This window comes from Salvelinus fontinalis, chromosome 13 (genome assembly GCF_029448725.1).
Source record: "Salvelinus fontinalis isolate EN_2023a chromosome 13, ASM2944872v1, whole genome shotgun sequence".
Classification (NCBI taxonomy): domain Eukaryota; kingdom Metazoa; phylum Chordata; class Actinopteri; order Salmoniformes; family Salmonidae; genus Salvelinus; species Salvelinus fontinalis.
This window is the reverse complement of record NC_074677.1, coordinates 11,222,636-11,250,422: the sequence shown is the minus strand read 5'-3', so window position 1 is coordinate 11,250,422 and position 27,787 is coordinate 11,222,636. Positions and strand designations below refer to the sequence as shown.

Sequence of the window (27,787 nt, the reverse complement as noted above, 5' to 3'; positions counted from 1 at the left end):
TCACCCAGTTCTCTGAATATTAAGGATGGCTATCAGATATAATAAGTGAAATGGAGGAGAATGTATGGCAAACTACCAGAGCATGAACTGTACTAGAAATTGAAAAATCTGCAGCATACCATAACAACAGCTAGAGGTATAGACAGTCAGCTGCAGAAACAAATCTAGTCAGAAATGTATAAAAACAGAGACTTCTAGAAATTATTTTGAATGTGATACTGTACTTAGCATCTAGGAATCTGCCATTACGGGGGAAATCACTCAATCTTGATGTGCATAATGGACATTACCTAGGCTTACTTGAACTGTTGTCAAATTATGACACGCTATTACCTTAGCACTTACAGGAAGTCAGGGACAAAAAGAAAGGAGCACGACTGACTCATTACCTCAGCCCTGAGAGGCAAAACGAGAGGAATATGTGGTCAAAGGGTTTTGAAAACAAAACTTTATGAAAGAGAAGATGCAAACTATTACTCGGTTATATGTGATGCAACTCCAGACATTTCCCATACTGAGCAAAATGTATTATTGGTGAGACATGTACACAAAGATAAAGTTCAGGGAACAGGTAAATGGGAAATAATTGAGCCTTTTCTTGAATTTGAAGACTTTGCTAGAAAGACAGGCAGTGAAATTTCTGAAATGATTTTGAGTGCATTGGAAGGGCATGGCATTAACAGCCTTGACCACGGCAATCTGCTATGATTATGGTGCAAATATGTCAGGGAAAGTGAAGGGAGTTCAAGCACACATACTGCAAAATAATCCACTGGCCACATACTCACCTTGTGCCTCGCATACTCTTAATCTTGTGGGTGTACATGCAGCTCAGTTGTGCCCAGAAGTATCAACTTTTTTTGGCTGTGTGAATCATCTTCACAATCTGTTCGGTGCCAGCCCAGAGCGATGGGCCCTTCTCAAGGAAAATACTGGCTGCTGTCTTAACCGCCTTTCAGACACACAATGGAGTGTGCGTATTGCTGTGGTCCAACTAGTGGCAACTCATTTAGTGTCAATCATCAAGGCCCTAGACATGCTTCTTGCTACCTGCAGCCTGACAAACGATGCAAAAGGTCTGAAAAGCTACTTCGTCTTTCAAGGCAAACTTCCTGCTCACTTTCTGGGTAAAAGTTTTGCAACATATTAAGAATAGAAGCCTAATTCTTCAGTCAGGAAATATTTCTCTGGACACTGAAGCAGCTCACATTAAGGCACTACAGGAAGAAATACAGGCTCTGCGTAATCAATGGGACACTGTTCTGGCAGAAGCCTCCATGGTGGCAAATGAAATGGGTGTAACTACTCAGTTTCACAGTGAACAGAGGAACCACCAGAAAAAAATAAAACGTTTCCCTGATGAGACTGAAGATGACATAGCAAATGAACAGAAGTCAGACACTAGATTTTGCAACGTACTGTTTTATGTGGCTCTGGATAGTATAATCAGTCATTTGGACATGCGGTTCCACACGATTGCAGCTACATGCGAGGAGTTTTCACCAATACTAACATTTAGGAAAATGACTGAAAACCAAATTTGTATCTTGCCACAAATTGAGAAACAAGTACTCCAAATATCTCACAGATGGATTTGAAAATGAAGTGTGACATCTAAAGACATTATATGGTGCCACTTTTTCAGATGGTCTTCCTCCTGTAGAGCTCCCTAAATGCCATCCACAAAATGCAGCTACAGAGAATTTTTGGAGAGGTGTGCATTGCACTGCGAATCTTCTGTACAATGCCTGTAACAGTTGCTGGAGGTGAGCATGCCTTCAGTAAGCTGAAACTTATGAAGAACTATCTAAGATCTACAATGTGCCAAGACAGGTTGAACAGCCTTGCCATCCTTTCAATTGAAAACAAGTTAGCTAGAAAATTAATCTCTAAAGACATTATAAATGAGTTTGCTCACAAGAAGGCTTGACGCTGGACTCTTGGTGCAGTGCAACCTCTACATTTTTTGTTTACAGGGAACAAACACAAGGACAAATGCCTGTTCTACCCAAGCCTGCCCGGGGATGGGCAAAATACTGTTTCAGAGTATTATCTTCTATGGTTTATCTGCTGTTGAACTTACTCAGGAATGCCCACGTAATGTCTTGACACTACAGTTGCATTTTCACAGATGCTTGTTCTCTGTAGGTACCACATTTATTCCTGCAGTCCACATAGTTCAGGATGTATTTTTATTTTGGTTATGTTATTTAGGCATATATTTAGGAATTATGCATAGGGAAGAAGAGGGTTAGACTTGTTTATAAGAATTGGTAATAAATTATTTAATCTGAAATATTGATCATTGGTAATTTCTAAATTAAAACTGACCACAATACCAAATATTAAAAAATAAGTCACCAATTGTGTAGTTATTTATAATAAAGCATCATAAAAATCTCATGACACAGACAGATTTTGTTAACATTAGGAACCAATACTGTTAGTATAGGCAAAGGATGAAGGTGGAAACTAGAATCTGCACAATTGTAGTATAGTGCAGCAGAAGCTTATAGTTAGTACATTTAATAACACATATTGTTCAGTATGTTATTTTAAATCTGAAACATTCTGATTTCTATGTTTCTGGGTAAATCTCTAAGAGCTTTGCACACCTGGATTGTACAATATTTGCTAATTTATTCTTTAAAGAAATCTTCCAGCTCTGTCAAGGTGGTTGTTGATCATCGCTAGACAAACATTTTCAAATCTTTCCATCGATTTTTCAAGCTTAATTAGGTCAAAACTGTAACTAGGCCACTGAGGAACATTCAGTGTCATCTTGGTAAGCAACTCCAGTGTATATTTGGCCTTGTGTTTTAGGTTATTGTCCTGCTGAAAGGGGAATTTGTCTTCCGGTGTCTTTTGGAAAGCAGACTGAACCAGGTTTTCCTCTAGGATTTTCAGTTTATTTTTATCCTAAAAAACTCCCCAGTTCTTGCTGATGACAAGCATATCCAAATTGCATGATACAGCTACCACCATGCTTGAAAATATGAAGTGATACTTAGTGATGTTTTATTTGCCACACACACAATGCTCTGTATGCTTTTTGCAGTTTTACCTTAGTGCCTTATTGCAAACAGGATGCATGTTTTGGAATATGTTTTATTCTGTATAGGCTTCCTTCTTTTCACTCTGTCATTAAGGTTAGTATTGTGGAGTAACTACAATGTTGTTGATCCATCCTCAGTTATCTCCCATCACAGCCATTAAACACTAACTGTTTTAGTCACCATTGGCCTCATGGTGAAATCCCTGAGCGGTTTCCTTCCTCTCTGGCAACTGAGTTAGGAAGGACGCCTGTATCTTTGTAGTGAATGGGTGTATTGATATAAAATGTAATTAATGATAATATTTAACTAATGATGTAATTAACTTTACCATGCTCAAAAGGATATTCAATGTATGCTTGCTTTTTTTTTTTTTTTACCCATGTGCCTTTCTTGGTGAGGCATTGGTAAACTTCCCTGATCTTTGTGGTTGAATCTGTGTTTGAAATTCACTGCTCGACTCCGGTACCTTACAGATAATTGTGTGTGGGGTACAGAGATGAATGAGGTAGTCATTAAAAAATCATGTTAAACACTATTATTGCACACAGAGTGAGACCATGCAACCTATTATTTCACTTGTTAAGCACCTTTTTACTCCTGAACTAATTTAGGCTTGTCATAACAAAGGGGTTAAATTTTATTGACATTTCGGCTTTTAATTTTTAAATAATTCACCCCAAAATCTGAAAACATAATTCCACTTTGACATTAGGGGTATTGTGTGTACAAAAAATATCTACTTGCTCATGTTTAAGTTCAGGCTGTAACACAACAAAATGTGGAAAAAGTCAAGGGGTGGGAATACTTTCTGAAGGCACTGCACATGTAACAAATTTTTATTTATTTATTTTTTTTCTCCCCTTTTCTCCCCAATTTTCGTGGTATCCAATCGCTAGTAATTACTATCTTGTCTCATCGCTACAACTCCCGTACGGCCTCGGGAGAGACGAAGGTCGAAAACCATGTGTCCTCCGAGGCACAACCCAACCAAGCCGCACTGCTTCTTTAACACAGCGCGCCTCCAACCCGGAAGCCAGCCGCACCAATGTGTCGGAGGAAACACCGTGCACCTGGCCCCCTTGGTTAGCGCGCACTGCGCCCAGCCCGCCACAGGAGTCGCTGGAGCGCGATGAGACAAGGAAATCCCTACCGGCCAAACCCTCCCTAACCCGGACGACGCTAGCCCAATTGTGCGTCGCCCCACGGACCTCCCGGTCGCGGCCGGCTGCGACAGAGCCTGGGGCGAACCCAGAGACTCTGGTGGCGCAGTTAGCACTGCGATGCAGTGCCCTAGACCACTGCCCCACCCGGGAGGCCCCACATGTAACAATTTAATAAACATTTTGATTTCCTCTTGTTTTTTAAGATTATGACTTACAAATACCTGCAACAGTTTAGTAAGATACAGTAAGATAAAGTATCAAACCCCCCCAAAATTATTTTGTTGCAGGTTAATTAGGTAGTATTATATAATTCATGTTTTCAACCTCTGAGAATGTTAACCAATCATTCAAAAAACGCTACTTGTTTTACTTATGAAGTTTGATCCATCTACTACTACAGCCCTGCAGGAGGAATTGTTAAATATAGCACCTTCTAGTGAATACATTTTCATGCTTAGGTGAAGTTTTTTTGCTACAGAATGTGAACCAAAATGAGATTCCCATGAGAGTTTGCATACAGTAGCATTCTTTCATATTTAATGTCATTGGATTGATGTCTGAAATGGGTGTTTCAGGTAATTGTTTGCCCTCAACCAAGCAGATGCACAAACTGCTGTCTTAGTTCTCACAGTGCCACTTGGCAATGAAGTGCGTGTGTGTGTGCGTTAGTGGTGGTTCGGTCAGCTGTTTGTTCACCCGGTACCCGCCCGCAATTGCTATTAACCCATCCGCAACCACCCGACTATATGTGATAAAGTGAAAATCCAGCACTTGACCCTAACCTGCAAATATAGACCATGCACTGTAGGCTACAGTCAGAGATGGGGGAACAATATTTTGACAGGTGGTACAGGATTTTTTTGTTGCCTGATTTAGATACAGTACCAGTCAAAAGTTTGGACACATACTCATTTCAGGGTTTGTCTTTATTTGACTATTTTCTACATTGTAGAAAAATAGTGAAAATAAACTGAAATAACACAGGGAATCATGTAGTAACCAAAAAGGTGTTTAACAAAACAACATATTTTAGATTCTTCAAAGTAGCCACCCTTCGCCTTGATGACAGCTTTGCACACTCTTGGCATTCTCTCAACCAGCTTCATGAGGTAGTCACCTGGAATGCTTTTCCAGCAGTCTTGAAGGACTTCCCACATATTCTGAGCACTTGCTGGCTGCTTTTCCTTCACTCTGTAGTCCAACTCATCCCAAACCATCTCAATTGGGTTGAGGTTGGGTGATTGTGGAGGCCAGGTAATCTGATGCAGCACCCCATCGCTCTCCTTCTTGGTCAAATAGTCCCTACACAGCCTGGAGGTATGTTTTAGGTCTTTGTCCTGTTGAAAAACAATTGATAGTCCCACTAACCGCAAACCAGATGGGATGGCTCATCGCTGCAGAATGCTGTGGTAGCCTTGCTGGTTGTGTGCCTTGAATTCTAAATAAATCACAGACAGTGTCACCAGCAAAGCACCATCACACCACCTCCTTCATTCTTCACGGTGGGAACAACCCATGCGGAGATCATCCTTTCACCAACTTTGCGTCACAAAGACACGGTGGTTGGAACCAAACATCTCAAATTTGGACTCATCAGACCGAAGGACAGATTTCCATCCATTGCTCATGTTTCTTGGCCCAAGTAAGTCTCTTTATTCTTATTGGTGTCCTTTAGTAGTGGTTTCTTTGCAGCAATTCGACCATGAATGCCTGATTCACGCAGTCTCCTCTGAACAGTTGATGTTGATGTGTCTGTTGCTTGAACTTTGTTAAGCATTTATTTGGGCTGCAATATGAGGTGCAGATTTCTGAGGCTGGTAATTCTAATGAACTTATCCTCTGCAGCAGAGAACTCTTGAGTCTTCCTTTCCTGTGGCGGTCCTCATGAGAGCCAGTTTCGTCATAACGCTTGATGGTTTTTGCGACTACATTTGAGAAACTCAAAGTTCTTGAAATGTTCCGGATTGACTGACCTTCATGTCTTAAAGTAATGATGGACTTTCGTTTCTCTTTGCTTATTTGAACACATTTAATAACAGAAATTCCACAAATGATCTTTTAACAAGGCACACCTGTTAATTGAAATGCATTCCAGGTGACTACCTTATGAAGCTGGTTGAGAGAATGCAAAGCTGTCATCAAGGCAAAGGGTGGCTACTATGAAGAATCTCAAGTATACAATATATTTCAAGTTGTTGGTTACTACATGATTCCATATGTGTTATTTCATAGTTTTGATGTCTTCACTATTATTCTACAATGGAAAAATAAAGAACAATTAGTAGGTGTGTCCTAACTTTTGACCGGTCCTGTATGTTTCTGCTTATTTCTGACATTTTGGTAGGATATTTGTTTATCAATTTCCTATAATTAGATACATGCAGCTTCTCTTCTGTCATATGATGCTCTAGAAGAAGTCCCGTGTGGCTAAGTTGGTAGAGCATTTTAGTCATTTAGCAGACACTCTTATCCAGAGTGACTTGCAGTAGAGAGTGCATACATTTTCATACATTTTCCAAATGACATCATTTGACCGGTTGTAAAGAAATAGAAAGCTGTGACCCAACATTCTGATAAGATATCAGTTCGTCTTGCATGCATTGATGATGTGGAAATAGGCTACTATCAGCTTTTATGATGCTGGTAAAGATAGCACCTCTACAGACAGTATCTAACTGCGCATTCACATTATCTCAAGATCCTGAAAGAAAACTCAAATCTCCACTCCTCTAGTCAAAATGTACATTTTGGTGTCGAATTTTACTGCAAGAAATGCTTAATTCTGCAGGAGTTAATATTAAGACTGTGTGAGAGGTTATAGACCTACAGTCAGTGTCCAGATTTCAGTTTCTATTTAACCCATCTGAACAGTAGGCTACAGTACCCTTGATGTGCCATAGGCTTATTTGAAGTCATCGCCTGGTGACTGTCGAATTTGTATAGCACCTCACAATCACACATAACATATGCACTGCCATCATCCTCTTTTGCCACCACCAAATCTTTCCCAAACATGACTTTTCTGGCTCTTTATTTTCAACTCTCCATTTTGCAGCTATTTTCTTATTGAATTAAACTCTGACATCGTAATTTTTCCCGTTCCCAAAAGCGTTTCGCCGTTTAGGCTATTTGGCGCGCGTAAAGTTTAGGAAAGCTTTCGCACTAATGCCAGACAGCCTAAAAATAATGAAAGAGAAACCTCAATGTTAGCCTATCAATATAAATTGCACAAGAATTGGTTTAAATATATTGTTTTCCTCTTTTATTTAACCTGCCCAACCCGTGTATATAACCACGGGACTGTGGGTTATGGGTGTGCATCACTAGTGTGTTTGTGTGTAACAACTAGTAATTCTTAGGTTATTGCTGAAACGATATTTTCTTAGTAATTACCTTGTCATTTAAAAATAGCGCTACTGAGTTTTCAGTGCTACTATGTATGCAACACTTCAGTGAGTCATCTGCTTCTGTAGAAGTACTTGAGGTTAGCTTCTGTCTTGTATTCTAATCACTTTTCATGACCTTTAACCTTTACTCTCCGCTACCGCCATCCCTACCACCAGCAGTTGCTCAAGACACTAAAGAATTCAGTCAGTAATCAATCCAATGTATTTGTATAGTGCTGCTGGGGGAAAAGCAAAAAAGATCAGCGTCTAGATGTTTCTGAGGAAACTCTCTTTCTCCCTCTCCAGGCTTGGCAGCGCCATGAAAGGTGGAGGAAGAGGTAAGGAGCCTCCGGTGGAGGTGAGCTGCAAGCGGCCCAAGCGCAAGTGTCTGCAATGGCACCCGCTACTCTCCAAGAAGGCCCTGGACTTTTCAGAGGAGGAAGAGGAGGACGAAGAAGAACTAGAGAAGGTGACTGTCCTCTTTTGCAGGTGTCACGTTCAGTATGTACGTTTTGAAATGAACGAACATTTCTTATTGGGCAAGTTCAGATGGATTGTTTCGGACCTACTGAGCATAACTCTGGACATCTCTTGCCGCATTCCCACTTGCCTATTGCCCCATGATACATTTACGACAGTCTATTGTTAGTTCACTGTATATTATGCAGTGACCTCTCACTCCAGTATAGAACCACCAGCCAAGGGCACTTTACCCCCTCTATGTAGTATCTCTCCCTGGCTGGCTGTGGGGGCAGAAATACCATGTCTAAAATATGATTGAAACATTTGAATTTCTAAAACACACATCATTTTGATAACGAAGCATGTAGTGTAGAAGTATTCACTTTCATATTCTATGATATAAAAAAAATAAACTGAACAAAAATATAAACGTAACATGTAAAGTGTTGGTCCCATGTTTCATGAGCTGAACTAAAACCTCCAAGAAATGTTCCATATGCACAAAAAATTGTTTTTCTCAAATGGTGTGCACAAATGTGTTTACATCCCTGTGACAGGTATGGCATATGAAGAAGCTGATTAAACCGCATGCTTATTACACAAGTGCACCTTGTGGTGGGGACAATGCACTTTAAAATGTGGAGTATGCCACACAACACAATGCCACAGATGTCTCAAGATTTGAGGGAGCGTGCAATTGGCATGCTGACTGCAGAAATGTCCACCAGAGCTGTTGCCAGAGAATTTAATGTTAATTTCTCTACCATAAGCTGCCTCCAATGTGGTTTTAGAGTATTTGGCAGTACACCTAACCGGCCTTGCAACCGCAGACCACATGTAACCATGCCAGCCCAGGACCTCCACATCCAGGTTGTTTACCTGTGGGATCGTCTGAGGGGGGGTTGGGGGGATGCTGAGGAGTATTTCTGTCTGTAATGATGCCCTTTTGAGGGGAAAAAATGAATTCCGATTGGCTGGGCCTGGCTCCCCAGTGGGTGGGCCTATGCCCAGCTATGGCTGCACCCCTGCCCAGTCATGTGAAATCCATAGATTAAGGCCTAATGCCTTAATCTAATTGACTGATTTACTTAAATGAACTGTAGCTCAGTAAAAAAATGTTTTTTATTTTTGTTCAGTATAAAACACATTTCTGAATTATTTCCAAAGAGATATCAACTGAATCCGTACTATAAAATAGAGCCTAACCATTGTTATGATAATAGTGGTGGTGGGGGTAGTGATGATGAAGATTAAAACATCTATCACTGATGCGTCTGTCCACAGGAGCCATTGTTGGTCAGGGAGACCCGGGGGCCGAAGGTGCCATGCGGGGGGCCCATGGAGGGGGAAGAGGACTCTTCAGAGCAGCGGGCCCGCCGGCCCATGAATGCCTTCCTGCTTTTCTGCAAGCGCCACCGGTCGCTGGTGAGGCAGGAACACCCTCGACTGGACAACCGTGGTGCCACCAAGATCTTGGCTGACTGGTGGGCCGTGCTGGAGCCCAAAGAGAAACAGAAGTACACCGACATGGCCAAGGAGGTGAGCATCACCAAAATCCCGCTCTGGAATTGTCACACTTCTCTTAGGGGCGAATTCTAACATCCAATTAATTAAAATGTTCACTTAGTCTCCCAGTGACATCAATGCATGATGACAAAAGTGAACATTTTCAGACCAGACCGCTCGCGCACCATTGCACATATGTTGATTTTGTCCACCCACACCAGATGCGATCAGGACACACAACTATATTAATGTTGGAGACGAGTCGAAAAGCATTAAACATTTATGGCGATTTAGCTAGCTAGCTTGCTGTTGCTAGCTAGTTTGTCCTTGGATTTAAACAGTGGGTTGTTATTTTACATGAAATGCACAAGGTCCTCTACTCTGACAATTAATCCACAGATAAAAGGGTAAACCGAGTTTGTTTCTAGTAATCTTTCCTTCTTCAGGCTTCTTCTTCTTTGGACTTTATATGGCGGTTGGCAACCCAGATTTATTTTGTTTGTATTTTTGTTGTATTTTTCACACCTTTTTTTTTCTCCCCAATTTCGTGGTATCCAATTGGTAGTAGTTACAGTCTTGTCTCATTGCTGCAACTCCCGTACAGACTCGGGAGAGGTGAAGGTTCGAGAGCCTTGCGTCCTCCGAAACACAACCCAACCAAGCCACACTGCTTCTTGACACAATTCCCATCCAACCCGGAATCCAGCCGCACCAATGTGTCGGAGGAAACACATACACCTGGCGACCGTGTCAGCGTGCACTGCGCCCGGCCCGCCACAGGAGTCGCTAGTGCGCGATGAGACAAGGATATCCCTGCCGGCCAAACCCTCCCTAACCCGGACGACGCTGGGCCAATTGTGCGCCGCCCCATGGGCCTCCCGGTCGCGGACGGCTGCGACAGAGCCTGGACTCAAACCCAGAATCTCTAGTGGCACAGCTAGCGCTGCGATGCAGTGCCTTAGACCACTGCGCCACTCGGGAGGCCCTGCAATCATGACATGAGCGGTGTGGTCAGCATGTTAGGGTTCACCCCTTACTGTTTCTTTAAGCCAACAATATCATTTGATTTAGAATTCAGATAGAATGAACCCTGAAGCTGATCAAGAGTTACAACACAGGATCACAATCAAACTCATTTGAAACTGTAGTGTCGTAGCCATACTAAGACATGTAAGACATGCATTATCTATCTTTCTAGTACCTTTATAGGCCATGAAACTATCTAAAGCGACAATGTATGCACACTACAATGAGTCTACCGTAGCTTGTTTTGGATTGTCTCTATGCAAATGAAGTCCAGCAAAATATGAAAGTTCTGTTATGTAACACTTCTTCAGCAGTGGCGGTCGGTGACTTTTTTAAGATTAGGGAGGACGATTGTTTTTTTTTATGAGCATGATCTTATTTCTATTACAGCATATTGGATGACTTGCATTTATATTCCATTCACCCAGCTCAATGTAACATCGATAGGTTTAGGCTATTACATGATACTCAAATTTGCCCTATACCCATCATGAGGTTGCTACAAGCTAGCCTACAAAGGAACATTTATAACAGGTACACAGGTCGAGAGACAAATTGGAGTAATTAAGGTGACAGACAGTGACACATTTAATACCGCCTTTCACACTCTTGGCTGTTCTGGGGTGTAATCGTTAGTCCAACCAGTTACGTTTTGGAACTAAAACAAATTCAGGTAGGTCCCTCCACGTTTCATTCCATTTGCTTCCATATTTTCCAACAGAATCGTTAGAATGAATACATCCCTGATCACCTCCACACACAGTTCACTTTCATAGCAGCCACATACAGCATCATCACTTAGCTCATTGCATAGATGCGAAAAGGAATTATACACTCTTCTCCTCTTACCTTTTCCCATCACTTGTGGACTTCAGTGCACAACACAACAACTGTCTGTGACCAGTCACAAAAACTTCCCCAAGCCAAACCTTCATACCATAACCGCTACACAGCCTACATTTTTGTCACCATAACGTTATAGTCAACAAAGTTTAACTATCGTGTTCGTAAACATCCAATCCATGTGCACAATCACACAGTACAGTGAGTGTACATTTAGTAGTTACACCGGTGGGCCCGGTGGCAATAAATGTACAAAACCAAAGATGTTGGACAGTCTAAGCCAACTAGCTAACATAAATATAATTTCTCTCTGTGTGAGTCAGGTTGTTGAGTAACATTAGGCTAAATTAACTGCATTAACTCAGTAAATGAAAGGTAAAATATGAAGAAGAAAAATACAATGAAATATTAGCTAGCTCTCTCTCAGCTGCTTCAACATTTTTTGAAGGAAGGGATAAATTCAAAACTGTTCAACTATTGTCTTTCTCTCTCTTTGAGTCAACTACCGAACCACCACATTTAATCACGGCAATATGACTGGGAACATGGACGTGTACAGACCAGCTATGACCTCTGTAAGGCAATCAAAGAGGAAAAACGACAGTACAGGGCTAAAAATGTAGTTGCTATTCAACAGCTCAGACAAGAGACATATGTGGCAGGGACTCCAGATAATCACAGATTATAAAGGGAGAGCCAGCCTTGTCGCGGATACCGACGCCTCGCTCCTGGACAAGCTAAACACCTTCTACACCCACTTTGAGGAAAACATAGAGCTGCCAGACTGTGCGTTCTCATTCTCCGTGGCCACCGTCAGTAAGACATTTAAGTGTGTTAACCCTCTCGTATGGCTGCCGGCATCCCAAGCCGTGTCCTCAGAGCATGTTCAGACCAGCTGTCTGGAGTGTTTATGGGCATATAAAATGTCTCCTTATCCCAGTCTGTTGTCCCCATTTGCTTCAATATGTCCACCATTGTTCCTGTACCCAAGAAAGTGACGGTAACTGAACTACACTGAACAGAAATAGAACGAATAACGATTTTACTGAGTTACAGTTCCTATCAGGAAATCAGTCAATTGTAATAAATTCATTAGGCCCTAATCTATGTATTTCACATGACTGGGAATACAGATATGCATCTGTTGGTCAGATACCTTAATAAATAAAGTAGGGGCGTGGATCAGAAAACCAGTCCAGTATCTGGTGTGCCCACCATTTGCCTCATGCAGTGCGACACATCTCCTTCACATAGAGTTGATCAGGCTGTTGATTGTGGCCTGTGGAATGTTGTCCCACTCCTCTTCAATTGCTGTGCGAAGTTGGCGGAACCTGGATTCCCAAACATGCACAATGGGTGATATGTCTGGTTAGTATGCAGGCCTTGGAAGAACTGTAACATTTTAAGCTTCCAGGAATTGTTTACAGATCCTTACGACATTGGGCCATGCAGTATCATGCTGAAACACGAGGTGATGGCGGCAGATGAATAGCATGACAATGGACCTCGGGATAACGTCAAATTCTCTAAAACAAAGTTTTAGGACTCACTTCTGTCATCATGAAGTGCTTTGAAAGGCCAATTAAGGATCATAAAATCACCTCCATCTTACCTGACACCCTAGACCTACAACAATTTTTATTATTATTTGACCCTGCTGGTCTCTATGAACATTTGAACATCTTGGCCATGTTCTGTTATAATCTCCACCTGGCACAGCCAGAAGAGGACTGGCCACCCCTCATAGCCTGGTTCCTCTCTAGGTTTCTTCCTAGGTTCTGGCCTTTCTAGGGAGTTTTTCCTAGCCACCGTGCTTCTACACTACACCTGCATTGCTTGCTGTTTGGGGTTTTAGGCTGAGTTTCTGTACAGCACTTTGTGACATCAGCTGATGTAAGAAGGGCTTTATAAATATATTTGAAATAAATTTGATTGAATTTGCATACCGCCCCAACAGATCCACGGACAACGCAACCACCATTTCACTGCACACTGCCCTATCCCACCTGGATAAGAGAATGACCTATGTAAGAATGCTGTTCCTCGACTACAGCTCAGCCTTTAACACCATAGTGCACTACAAGCTCATCACCAAGCTCGGGGCACTGGGTCTGAACCCCGCCCTGTGCAATTCAAATCAAATTATATTTGTAACATGCGCCGAATATAACAGGTGTAGTAGACCTTACGGTGAAATGCTTACTTACGAGCCCTTAACCAGCAATGCAGTTCAAGAAATAGAGTTAAGAAAATATTTACTAAATAAAGTAAAAAATAAAATAAATAGTAACACAATACAATGAGGTTATATACAGGGGGTACAGGTACTGAGTCAATGTGCGAGGCTACAGGTTAGTCAAGGTAATTTGTAAAGACTATGCATAGATGGAAAAAAAATAGCGAGTAGTAGCAGTGTAAGTCTAGACTTCCTGACGGGCCGACCCCAGGTGGTAAAAGTAGGCAACAACTCCTCTGCCACACTGATCCTCAACACAGGGGCCCCACAGGGGTGCCTGCTCAGCCCCCTCTTGTACTCCCTGTTCACCTATGACTGTGTGGCCATGCACTTCTCCAACTCAATCATCAAGTTTGCTGACACGACTGTTATGGGTCTGATTACCAACGATGAGACAGGGAGGAGGTGAGAGCCCTGGCTGAGTGGTGCTGGAAAATAACCTCTCCCTCAACGTCAACTAAACAAAGGAGCTGATCGTGGAATACAGGAGGCAGCAGAGAGCCCACCCCCATCCACATTGACAGGGCCACAGTGGTAAGGGTAAAAAGCTTACACACCGACAGCGTGGTGAAGAAGGTGCAACAACGTGTCTTCAACCTCAGGAGGCTGAAAAATTCAGCTTGGCCCCTAAGACCTTCATGAACTTTCTGTCTGGTTGTATCACCGCTTTGTACGGCAACTGCACCGCCTGCAACCGCAGGGCTCTCCAGACGGTGGTGTAGTCAGCTTAACACATCACCGGGGGCACATTGCCTGCCCTCCAGGACATCTACAGCACCCGGTGTCACAGGATGGCCATGAAGATCATCAAGAACCTCAGCCACCCAAGCCACGGCCTGTTCATCCAGGTACCATCTAGAAGGCGGAGGCAGTACAGGTGTATCAAAGCTGGGGCCAAGAGACTGAAAAACAGCTTTTATCTCCTGGACATCAGACTGTTAAACAGTTATCAATAGCCAGCCTCCGCTCAGTACCCTGCCCTGAACCTAAGTTACTGTTAATAGCCGGCTACCACCCGGTAATCTACCCTTCCCAATGTATATACTCATTGAACACTGGTCACTTTAATAATGTTTACATACTGTTTACCCACTTTATGTACAGTATAAACTGTATTCTAGTCATGGCTCATCCTATATAACTACTGCTGTACACACCTTTTCTATGAATATACTGTCCATACTGTCGATACACACCATTATACACTGAGTCTACAAAACATTACTTTCCATGACATAGATTGACCAGGTTAATCCAGGTGAAAGATATGATCCCTTATTGATGTCACTTGTTAAATCCACTACAATCAGTGTAGATGAAGCAGATGAGACTGGTTAAAGAAAGATTTTTAAGCCTTGAGTCAATTTAGACATGGTGAATGGGCAAGACAAAAGATTGAAGTGCCTTTGAACAGGGTATGGTAGTAGGTGTCGGGCACACCGGTTTGTGTCAAGAACTGCAACGCTGCTGTGTTTTTCATGCTCAACAGTTTCCCATGTGTATCAAGAATGGTCCTCCACCCAAAGGACATTCAGCCAACTTGACACAACTTTGGGAAGCATTTGCCTCAACATGGACCATCATCCCTGTGGAACGCTTTCGACCCCTTGTAGAGTCCATGCCCTGACAAATTGAGGATGTTCTGAGGTCAAAAGGGGATGCAACTCAATATTAGTAAGGTGTTCCTAATGTTCTGTACAGTCAGTGTGTATATAGGACCAGTCAAAAGTTTGGACACACCTACTCATTCAAGGGTTTTTCTTTATTTTTTACTATTTTCTACATTGTAGAATAATAGTGAAGACATCAAAACTATGAAATAACACATGGAATCATGTAGCAACCAAAAAAGTGTTCTTCGAAGTAGTCACTCTTTTCCTTGATGACAGCTTTGTACACTCTTGGCATTCTCTCAACCAGCTTCATGAGGAATGTAAGTCTATGGAAGGGGGTGAGAACCATGAGCCTCCTAGGTTTTGTATTGGATTCAATGTACCCAGATGAGGTTGGAAAATTGCTCCCCTCCGGCTACCCTAGAAGGTGCTGTTAAGGCTAATGTAGACCTTTATTGCAAAACAGTGTTTTTTTAATTGATTATTTGGTGACGTGTATATATGTATGTGTGACATATAATATTGTTGCATATTTTATTATTATAGTTTAATCTATGTTTCACTATTTTTTTATCAAATTCACTGTGTAGGAAGGTCCTCCCCATCCTTCTTTGAGCCTCCACTGTGTTTTTCAGTATATGCTGCATTTTGCTATAGTATGTATTTCCTGTGTGCTTTTGCTGATAACCTTTCTCGCATTGTCGTTTTCCAGTACAAAGATGCCTTCATGAAGGCTAACCCGGGCTACAAGTGGTGCCCTGCCACCAACAAGCCAGTCAAGAGCCCCTGCCACACTGTTAGCAACACCCGCAATAAAGTGTGGTCCTTCCCTTCCAACTCCCCTAAGGGTTGTGCCACTGCCAAGAAAGTGCCCAAGACTGACAGCACACCACAGCTTAACTTCGCCATGGCAGGTGCGTCAAGTTTCCATTTCTGGGAAAAAGGCTAATAAAATACGTGTCATGTCTCGGCATAGCTGCCACTAAATGAATGTCAAATTTGTAAAAATATATTTTGTTCCTTCCCAGATCCCACGAAGATGGGTGGCCTAAGCATGCTACTGTTGGCTGGGGAGCATGCCCTTACTGCCAGAGAGGTATGCCATGTCATATCCACTAAATCATGGACTGTAGTGCTAAAATTAACCACCGGAGGACTTCAGAGGGTTATCTAAGGGTCTTTGAGACAATTTATGAAAAGGCCCAGTCTAGTGTTATCTTCAACTCGTCGAACTGAGTTTATTCTTGTTGTTGTTGCACAATTTTAATCTAGAAATCATAGTTTTAGTGGAACTATATCTGAGGCACTTAAGTCATTCTCACATTTGTTGGAAAAGCACTGTGAGATACAAATTTGAAGATCACATTATTCAAATGTTTATGCTGAATGTGTGAATTGAACCTCCACAGATTTCCTCCAGCTCATCACAATCTGGAGCCACAGATGTCACTAAGTACCCTGATAAATCCTCCCTATTCCAACTTGCTGAGGTAAAACCACCTGAAATGGGAAGGTTTTCTCTTTAACTTGTAACTATTACATAGGACTTCCACGGCAAATACGCTCTGACACAACAGTTTATAGATTTGCCAATATGTGCACGTGTATCGAAAATAGCCTACATTAGATGGATTGTCTATTTGCATATACATGGTTTGGTTTGCTCTTACAGTACCCAACACATCACATAAAATTATACCATTCCCTAAAATGGTGGCACAAGGAAGTGAGGCTCATTCCTGTTTAACTGGGTCAGCCAACCCTCAATTGTGTCCCTTTTCAGATCTCTTCCAGCACGCGTCAGCCCAGTTTAATGGACACCGCTGGCAAAGGGAAGCCCTTGAGTTGGGGGAACCAGGCTGAAGTGGGTATTCTCAGGAAAAGGCTTGTCTACACATGATTTGGCTCAATGATATTGGCCTGTAACATTTTTATAGGCGATCTGCCAACTGCTAAGCATACTTGCATACTGCATATGTATGGACTTTAATAATTCTACATGCTATTGTAATGCACTCTTAAGTAGTTTGTTTTTAAACTGAGTGGGATATCTTCCTGCTAACTGAAATCCACAACAACAAAATTAAAATACTGCCATTATTGGCTCTTCTCAGTGCGGGTATGCCTTAAGGGAGGGCACAAATGATAGCATTTACTCTCTATTAACCATACTATACTGTTTAGTACAAATATACACAAGTTACAAATATGAACATGCATAAGCCCAGGATCTTATCCATTTTCTCATTCACCTTTTTCCTCAGATGTGGTCTGGAACCTCACAGCTGGGAAAGCCTGACGTACCCACTGCCAATGTCAAGTCCCCTCTTTTTCAACTGGGAGAGGTACAGTCATTACACTGTCTCAAGTCTGCCACTCCACACTACTACATACTCTATAATGCTGTTGTATTGTCTTTATGATGTATTGTCTAATTCTCCTTTGTTGTGTATCAAAGCAGATCTCCTCTGATTCGAGCCAGTCGACTGCACCAGAGGGAAAGCAGTGTGGCCAGTCCGCTCTCTTCCAGCTTGCTGAGGTACTGCAGGCCCTCCCTCATTAAGGGTCTATTTAAGTCCATTTTGATATTTTTGAACTCTTGAAATACCCTACAGTGAAAATTATTCATAGTTAGCTCCAGCACTTTCACATCGATGTGACTACTGAAATGTTAGTTTCATATCAAATTTTATTAGTCACATGCGCCGAATACAACAGGTGTAGCTAACTAACAATGCAGTTTCAAAAAATACGGATAAGAATAAGAAATAAAAGTAACAAGTAATTAAAAAGCAGCAGTAAAATAACAATAGCAATACTATATACAGGGGGGTACTGATACAAAGTCAATGTGCGAGGGCACCGGTTATTTGAGGTATTATGTACATGTAGGTAGAGTTATTAAAGTGACTATGCATAGATGACAACAGAGTAGTAGTGGTGGGGGGGGGGGGGGGGGGAGCACTGCAAATAGTCTGGGTAGCCATTTGACTAGATGTTCAGGAGTCTTATGGCTTGGGGGTAGAAGCTTTTTAGAAGCCTCTTGTTATTTTCCCTCTGGTTGCACATTTAACATGCTGATAGAAATGTGGTAAAACGGATTTAAGTTTCCCTGTATTAAAGTCCCTCGCTACTAGGAGCACCGCCTCTGGGTGAGCGTTTTTATTATTTGCTTATGGAGGAATACAGCTCATTCAAATCTGTCTTAGTGCCAGCCACTGACTGTGGTGGTATGTAAACAGCTACAAAGAATACAGATAAACTCTCTCGGTAGGTAGTGTCGTCTACAGCTTATCATGAGATACTCTACCTCAGGCGAGCAATAGCTCGAGACTTCCTTAGTTATCGTGCACCAGCTGTTGTATACAAAAATACATAGACTGCCGCCCCTTGTCTTACCAGACGCCACTGTTCTATCCTGCCGGTACATCATATAACCAGCCAGCTGTATGCTGTTGTCGTTCAGCCACGACTCCGTGAAGCATAAGATGTTCGTTTTTAATGTCCCGTTGGTAGTTTAATGTTCCGCGCAACTCGTCGATTTTATTGTCCAAAGATTGCATGTGAACTGTTTTCTTTTGTGTAGATGTGCTTGGCCTCCGAGGCAGGGAAGATGGAGACACAGGACGATACCTGCACCCCACACATCAAAACTGAGATGGTGGTCGAGGAGGCTAGGGACAACACCCCTGATCTTCCTCTCTCCTTTCCCCCGTCTTCCTCCTCCATGCCGACCGATGCTAGTCTCCTGCTGCTCAGCGGCCAAGCGGCCATAATCAAAAAGAAAAAAGACGCCAGCACCAGAGAGCCGGCCAAAGTGGTGGACAAAGACAAGAGCCCTGGTCCCGGCTCGCCCAAAAAGACCCTCAAGAAGCGACCGTCATCCGAGTCGGAGTTGGAGAGCCTCTTCTACACTATCGAAGCCGTGGCTAAAGGGGCCTGGGGCGACGCCGAGGAGGATATGCCCAAGAAGAAGGCTCGCACTGCCGCCGTTACCATTCTGGTAGAGTCCAGCTCACCCAAAAAGAGGGCCAAGCCCAAAGCCAAGAGGCCCCTGAAGGCTAAGGAAGATGAGAGAAATGTGAAGGACAAAGAGGACGACGGATGCATAGAGCTTCCATTGACAGTGGAGACGGTGGTGAATCCAGCAAGCCCCAAGACAGAGGCTAAGGAGGCCAATATTAGCAGCAGCACGGAGGAGCCCACCTCCCCTCCCAGCCCCCCGCGCATCAAGCACAAAGTCGGGGAGAGGGAACTGGAGGCCAACGCAGAGGGGTGTGGATCCAGAAAGTCTGAGAGAAGCTGCAAGGGGGCGCTGTACAAGACCCTGGTTTCGGAAGGGATGCTGACCTCACTGAGGGCCAACGTGGACAGAGGTACGCATTAGTAACCCCCCCTACCCTGTCTCCACAATTACTATCTTAATATGCTGCTGATTTACGCCCATTCTGAGCAAGACCCAGGGTTTTAACTTAATTTTTACTGGTGGCTACTCTAAAGTGTGTGTGTGTGTGTGTGTGTGTGTGTGTGTGTGTGTGTGTGTGTGTGTGTGTGTGTGTGTGTGTGTGTGTTAGGCAAAAGAGGTTCTTTTCGAAGTGCATCTGATGAAGGAGGCTGGACTGACGAGACCTGGGCTTTCTCACAGATGGGACCCAGTAATTTCAAGAAGCTTAAGAAGTCCAAATCTAAAGACGAGATCGCGCCAGGGTGAGTTGTCTGTCCAAGACCAATTTACCCCAAAAGTCCTCGGTTTTATCACTGAAAGATCACTAGTGGGAGCAGAATATAGTGAACAGACAATAATCCCATTTCTCAAGGGGCACATTCGTCATGCAAGGATTCACATTTGTTGTTATTGAAGTGAGTGATGGAAGATTGGCTTTGTGCGCTCGGGGCTTGTTGCTCATTGAATTTACGCTGCAAGTCTGTTCTATTAGTGAATTATTGGATGATGACAAATACTGAAATAATAATGTGTCTATTTCATCACTAGCTCCACTTTCTTTGTGGTGTGATGGGGTCCTCTGTGTCGAAGTTAACATCTTCCTGTGAGGAACCCCTGAAGAGAGAGCAAATAGCCGCCCAGGTTAAGTTATGGGCACCCCATAACTGTTTGATATTTTTCATTTTGGCACATCTATAAGCATTAAGAATATTAAGATTGGTTCAGTGCATTAATAGTTTTAGGGGTTCCCAAAAGTCATTTTTTAATTTAAGCCCTTCTTAGATAATGAGCCACTTTTTAAGCTGATGAACCAATCTTCTGTTTTTGTTTCCTCTTCGGTTTAAGAAAAGTAGACAAAAAAAAAAAAAGTTGCCACCACTCAGTAATTGAGAAACATAGCAACAGTGGAGCTTACTTATCTGATCAAAGCACTCTTGAAACACGCAAGAGGGAACTTGGAAAAAAGCTATTATTGTGTTGGCATTTCTATAAAAATATAAAAATCAACAGGTACAAACAAATGACATTGTGTTTCCGCATGATGAAGGCCTGGAAAATGGCTGTGGGCATGTTCCACCTGTATCTAATCAACAACATGTATCTAATCAACATGTATCAACTTTGCAGTTTGGGGAAACTAGAGGAGGAGTTTGAGAAGAAGTTCAACAGCCTGCCGCAGTACAGCCCTCTGACATTCGACAAAAAGAGCACTGTCGTCACCAAGAAGAAAACTGACATTAACACCGCCCTGGAGGAACAACCTCCAAAACCTGCCATGGGTGAGCAGAAAATGTCACCAGAATGTTCACCAAAAGTTTCAAAATGTTTTAACAGAAGCCGTCTCTCCCCATTCCCATCCATACCCCATACCGCTCATGTTTCTCCTCACTTTCAGAAACTTGACCACTCTCTCATGACAAAAAAAATACCTTGTTACCATTTAACATTGCATGTCATTCTCTGGTCTCTTTTTGTTTCTTTTTTGTTATATCAGGTCCATCTCCATCTCAGAAAAATACTTTATTCCACAAGATTGTTAGCAAATACAAGGAGAAAAAGGAGAAGCCCAATACTTTGGACAAAGGTGAATTAGAGCATAATGTAATATGTGTGTGCACTATTTAATCCAGTTGTGAATGTTCTTGGCATGATATTTACATATAGTTGGAGACAATGGATACATTACTCAATGTAAAAATGGACCATGTAAGTACCATACGCTTATATTGCATTATGACCCCTGCGACCATATGCTTACCTGATAACAAAAGCCATTATTTTAAAAAGACGCCTAGACACAGTAAATCTAGACACTTTGATTTTAGACACATTTAAAACATTCTTTCTTTAGTTGTTAGCGTAAATGAAAAAGTAATATCCTATGCATGCCATCTAGCAGAACCATTTTTTCAGTCAATTCATGATTTACTTTGATGTTTGGTGCCCAGATCTCAAGTTAGAATTTGAGTGGAAGAATTCTAAAATCCTTCTTGAAAAAGAATGGCTCTTTAAAATAAATGTGCCCCATGTTTCCCCTCTCTTCTCAGACATAGCGATGCGTAGTGACTCCCCCATGTTAGACTCGGCTGCCAAGGCCACAAAGGCAAAGCCGAGCCCAGCCCCCTGTACCACCGCCACGCTGAACCCAGAAGCCATGGGAACTAGCCCTAGCGTGCCAGTGGGCAGCCAGAAAAGGAAGGCCAGGAAGAGCAAGATCACACACCTGGTGCGCTCGGCCGATGGCAGGGTGTCCCCAGCCGAAGGTGAGTGGTCTTTCCTAATAGTTTATTCTGCACATTATTAAATACATTGGATGTAAGTAAATATGTGAGCTGGAAAATGCCAAATGTTTTTTTTTAACCATTACAATTTACAGAAACGAGGTAGCAACGAGGGTTGTTCTGTCCATACCATTTTGAGAGGCCATTTTGAATGACCGGCAATAGCTTCATGGCATCTTCTTTGGTCCATTTTAACACAGAGGACAAAGCCAGGGACCTGACCCCGGAGCAGGATGACAAGCCATTATCCCAAGATACTTTATGCAATGAAACAGGGTGTTACAGCGCATCCAAGCAAGAGGAGGCGGACAGGAGCAGTGCACCTGAAGACCTGCCTGCCTTCTTTAGCCTGGCTGCCCTTGCAGAGGTGGCAGCCATGGAGAACATTCACAGGTAGGCAGACAGAAATATATGACATGGGATGCACCTTTGCTTCAAGGTAGCTTATGCTTTTTGAAACCCCCTGTGTTTAAAATTTTCTTTGTACACTTTGAATGTGAATGTGCCATGTTTTATTAGGGCTCCCAAGTAGCGCAGCATCTCAGTGCTAGAGGCATCACTACAGACGCTGATTCGATTCCAGGCTGTGTCACAACCGGCCGTGATTGGGAGTCCCATAGGGCTGCGCACAATTGGCCCAGCGTCGTCCGGGTTAGGGTTTGGCCGGGGTAGGCCGTCATTGTAAATAAGAATTTGTTCTTAACTGATTTGCCTAGTTAAATAAAGGTTAAATAAATAGAATTATTACCTTTCAATTTGTGTGCAATTATAACCAAGATAATCAGGTGCAGAGTTCCGAACTAATCAATTACCTTAATTTACCAATCAAGTACAACGGAGGAGCCAGAGCCTGAAGACACACGGGCCTCCAGGAATTGAGTTTGACACGTCTTCACTAACCAGACCACAAACCATTGGCCCAACACAAATGCCACACCACAAGTCTTTGCCAAGAACAAAAAGTACATACCTTGATTTGTTAACCTTTACCTTATTCTCTTCCTCCTATCTCAGAGGCCAGCATGTGATTAGTGACAGCCAGAAGAAGGACATGGCCAAGACCCCTGTGCTCATCTCCTGCGCTGACCAATGAAGTGGAGGAGCCTCTTGCCTCCGGCAAAACAAAATAGATGCTCGCTTGTTCGTTTAAACTTTTTAACCTCCAACTCCTCATCCTGTCCTGGAAGGAAGGAAAGAGACGGAACGTGACTCGTGGATGGACCCCTCTGTGGTGAATTAGCTCTAGAGCTCTGGTCTGAGGGGGAAAGAGTGGGTGAACTCACCTTCTCAGTGTTCTCCTGAACCCTTCCCTTGGCAGTAGGAGATCACATCGCCCCTCTTCCCAGACACTCCTGCCTAGAGGACCCTGTGGAAGAGGAAGACCAGTCCCTGAGAGCATGGCTTCCTTCTCCGTTAGAGGTAGTTGTGTTAACGTGTAACCTTTGTCTGATATTACGCCATTTTAAAGGTCAAGTTTTGCTAACAAAAATTGCATTTAAAAAAAGAAAGGAAACCTACGATAACATTTTCCCATTTCAACCACAGTTTCGCAAAGACTCCACCTAGCATACCTCGACGTAGGATGAGTCAGATATTGTGGTTTCCCGCACGCCTTCATGCTTGAACTTAAACTAACACAGCCTGAGTAGATAGTCCTCGTGACTGAAAGGGTTCCAAGATACACAGACCTTACTTGTGTACCTTAATTTTAAATTTGCCGATTTAGTGTGGTCTATAGATACAACAGACCTCTTAACCTTCCAGTTCATTAGCTTTTAAGCCATTTAGCATACACTCTTATCCAGAGCAACTTACAGGAGCAATTGGGATTAAGTGCCTTGCTCAACGGCCCATCCATTTTTCACCTAGTCAGCTTGGGGATTTGAACCAGCAACCTTGCGGTTACTGGCCCAAAGCTCTTAACCGCTAGGCTACATGCCGCCCATGCACGTTGTAACCACTGTCAACCATTAAGATGCCATTGTCATGTATTCAATACTGATCTATCCCTAGCCTTCACGCCAGCTTAGCAACTGCTACTACGGTGGTCAGTTTGAACTCAACACATTGAGGCTCTTGCATTTAAACTTAAGCTTGCGTTTAAGTTTAGATGGGAGGCCTTTGGTTAGCATATTTTCAGTCTTTATCTGCCTGTTTACCTGGTATTCAGCCCTCTACAGTGGGGCTCAATGTGATGACAAGCAAAGTTACTAACAGAATGGATGGTTCTCCATGGCCTTAACTCTCTCATCATGACCCTAACCGTACCACAACCACAACCTCTGCTCCTTATTTCTGACTACCATCCCATCCACCACGCAACCATTCACACAATTCTTACATCCGTTTGAATATACTTGAATGATGAAAATGCATTTTGTGTCAATACTTGATCTTATTGCAGTCTGCGTAGCATCTTCAAGGCTAATCCAAATGTGTGCTACTAGTTTCCTAAGAGTTTTTTAACAGACGCTGCACAAATTTTGAGCTTAACGTAGGAGACTCTTTTAAGATGTAACTTTTTCTTAGTAGGGCGATGTGTTTTCCCTCGTTTTGTTTTTCCTATTGGCCTTTTGAGATTTTCTTATGCCAAGTAATGGTCCACTCTTAGGCAATCAGAATAATCAAGGTTTTGTTTTTGAACGTATTTCAATAACAAGACAATGGTCGTTGCTTTTAACGTATTGTTTCAACAACAAAAAAAATGTTATTGCATGTTCTAACCAAGGTAGAACAGGCTAGCATCCATTCCATATCCAGATAGCAGATCCTTGTGTCCATTCTTCTGTTTACAGTGTGTGAGCTGTAGTGGGGGACTCTTGACATATGCTCTGGGTGTAAGCTAATCAGATGGAGAAAGCTGTGTCAAGCTTATACAAGTAGTGTATGACGAACTCACATTGCAACTCCCCACCGATATGTCCTCCATGAAGTTACCATCATACTATATTATTATTACTCTTTTGTTTCCAAGTTGACCAATGCTCTTTTTCTTAGTTTGTGCAGTAAATCACACTTCTCTCCTTGTCTTTTTCTCTTCGAGTTTCTCTTATTACATTGGAGCCTTCTCCTTCACTTAAGAGTTGTGTGCATTATGATGCTGTTGAACTAGATTTTGTATTTCTCCTTTATCTTGTGTTCCCAACCTCAGCGGTCTTTCCTGAGGCCTAGTTAACTGGATTAAGACTGTTGTGAAAAATCTCATACACAAAGTGATGCATATATGCCTACTGTACCTGTTAAACAAATGTGTACTGAGATGAGGTGCATTACTTCTAGAAAGGTAGTTTTCAACTTTTTGAGTTCGTATTCTTAAAGCAACTGCATTGCCATTTCTGGGCTACGTCTGAATGATGTGTGCTGTTGGCACAGCATGAACTTTAGAGGCTATTGGCTCTACCTTCTTATTGTAAATGGAGGTATTTAGTCTTCGCTAAGAGATTATAATGCCACAAAGTAGAATAAATTGAAAATATATTGAATAATCCCTCCAGGATTGGGCTGACTTGTAGAGGGATATGCGCAATGCTGACTCTCTTCGCTGTATTTGTTAATTCATCCCTAAACGCTGACAAAAGGACTGTGAACGGGCAGACCTAAAACATGACTTTCGAACTCAAAAGGAAACTTCAACAAAGCTTTGAAACAAAAATGTAAGACTTTCCAGTTTTGAGAGAATAAATTCAAGGCTGACTAAAATCGTCCAAGCAGTAAACTACACATAGTTATTCCACTGATGGACATCAGTGTTGTTATTTCACAGAAATTAAGACATTGCCTTCCCCAAAAAGAGCAGAGATGTACATGCTTATAACAAGTGGTTTTCAGACATTTGCCAAAGAAAGGGGAAAGTTGTCTTTAAATGACAATTCTATTGAAAACGAAGGTTAGCATTGCAGTTGCACTGCATTTTCATGGTGTATAGATTTTCAGGTAACAAATGTATTATATCAGCACAACTAATCCTATATATCTGATGGGTTTCCTAAGACTTAAACCCCACGTGGGAATGGTGTACACTGTACTGATACCTTTCAATGCCTCTTTTAATAGACAATATTTGCACCTTATGACCCAAACCAAAATGATATCATGATGATTTTAATTTATCCCCCATTTCACATAACTCTCCTTTCAAGAGTGTTTAGCCTTCCTCCATATCATGAGGTAAATGTAAACGATTACACAGGTATTCATGTCTATCTTGTGAAATTATGCAGTGAAGTATTCTTTAACTAATTTGACCATTTTAGAATCAAGTTGAAAACAAACCCCTTCAAAATCAGCCATTATGTATCACCCTCAGCCTTTTCTAACTAGTATTTAGTATTTTATTAGGATTCCCATTAGCTACTGCTAAAACAGCACCTACTCTTCCTGGGGTCCACATCTAGAAGATGCCTCAATACATTTCCTATATGATTAGTTATCAAAATAAATATAGACCATACCCCTTTGTGCTGGTACTGTGTCCTGAATGTAATCGATTTTGTACCTGTATTTTTATAATTCCAATTCAAGTCTTGACTCTACTGTGTATGTATGCGATGGTGGACTGTTTTCACAGGTGAATAGTTTGTTACAACCTATGGGCCTCATTAAGTGAGTCAGCTGCTGTGCTGGGAACTCTGTGGAGGTGTAATCAACCATATATATAAACCCTGGATTGTTGATGCTATGGATTGGCCAATGAGAGGTTTTGAAGCCACCAGTCAGCCATATTGGCACTCCTCAGAAAAGCAGTACTCCATAGGAATGAATGGAATTCTACAATATTTAAAGGACAAAATTACATGGCCTTTTGTTGTAGTGGGAACAGTAACATTAATACTTTCAAAGAATTGTACTTTAAGGATGTTTCTCACAATTGAATTTAAAAGTATGCATTCATGTGTCTGAATAGAATAAACGGGTCAAACGAATGTAGACATTAATAAATGCATTTCATTAGCTTCCAAAATATTTTTTACAATGGTGAGGGAGTGCCATGGAGGCGCAGTGGCTTCAAAACAGTTCCCCGTGTCAGTCATCTAGATTATATATAAATCATTGGTTGTAAGTAATTATGACTTACCTGCAAATGTCTGTTAGTGATATGAGAGAGTTTGTTTTTATAATTGTGAGGGACAGTGTCACCCCAGATGGTTTTATGTTCTCTGCAGTTCAATTAGGCTCTCACTTCAGGAAAGGGTGAAACCAGGGACACTCACGCAATTACAAAGAACAATTGCCAAATCCTCTGTATTCAAGTTTATTTATTACAATTTCCTTTTTATAGTTGTTCCTTTAGTTACAAAAATAGAAAAACTGAATATGCACCCAGATAAAAAAAAAAAGACTATATAAACGTTCTCCCTTTACAGGAATGTAGATTACAGCCTCCCCTTTTGTTCTTGTGAAGAGGTGACGCCAGATCTTAAGTATGTTTCCTCTGATAGTTTGTACAATGTGTGCTCGATCTTATTTATGTCAATAGTACTGTATCATGACATGTATGGACTTGATTGTTACAGCCCAGTTGTTCAATGCAGCCTTGCCTTACTGGAGCACCTGCTTAGTGAGGGATCCCTTAGCCATCGCCCGCAGCCCCTTTCACTGAGTCGTATGTCATAACACTGTCTTCTGACGCAACTATTATTCCTTGAACACCTATTAAAGTAACCTATATTAAACCTTTTGTACGTCAGCAAAGTCTCTTCAACATCAAAATGTGATTTCTGGATTCTGTTGAACAATTCCTAATGTAACCATAAGCATTCTATTGCAGCAC

The 27,787-nt window shown here is 42.1% G+C and overlaps 1 protein-coding gene across 7 annotated transcripts in view; it reads left to right on the top strand.

The window, feature by feature from the left end:
* LOC129868063 (HMG box transcription factor BBX-like) overlaps window positions 1-27,689 on the top strand; it is a 43,505-nt gene extending 15,816 nt beyond the window's left edge. For 5 of the 7 annotated variants that reach the window (XM_055941653.1, XM_055941650.1, XM_055941651.1 and 2 more), the window contains 15 exons: window positions 7,912-8,074; window positions 9,352-9,606; window positions 16,004-16,205; window positions 16,320-16,387; window positions 16,701-16,781; window positions 17,075-17,155; window positions 17,556-17,636; window positions 17,750-17,830; window positions 18,878-19,667; window positions 19,866-19,998; window positions 20,864-21,015; window positions 21,231-21,320; window positions 21,784-21,999; window positions 22,218-22,410; window positions 23,032-27,689. In XM_055941653.1, coding sequence (XP_055797628.1) covers window positions 7,925-8,074; window positions 9,352-9,606; window positions 16,004-16,205; window positions 16,320-16,387; window positions 16,701-16,781; window positions 17,075-17,155; window positions 17,556-17,636; window positions 17,750-17,830; window positions 18,878-19,667; window positions 19,866-19,998; window positions 20,864-21,015; window positions 21,231-21,320; window positions 21,784-21,999; window positions 22,218-22,410; window positions 23,032-23,110 — 2,652 coding nt within the window. In that variant the 5' untranslated portion in view covers window positions 7,912-7,924 and the 3' untranslated portion in view covers window positions 23,111-27,689. The remainder of the gene's footprint in view (window positions 1-7,911; window positions 8,075-9,351; window positions 9,607-16,003; window positions 16,206-16,319; window positions 16,388-16,700; window positions 16,782-17,074; window positions 17,156-17,555; window positions 17,637-17,749; window positions 17,831-18,877; window positions 19,668-19,865; window positions 19,999-20,863; window positions 21,016-21,230; window positions 21,321-21,783; window positions 22,000-22,217; window positions 22,411-23,031) is intronic. The other 2 variants (XM_055941654.1, XM_055941655.1) reach the window with 2 other exon arrangements.
* The last annotated feature ends 98 nt before the right edge of the window (window positions 27,690-27,787 follow it).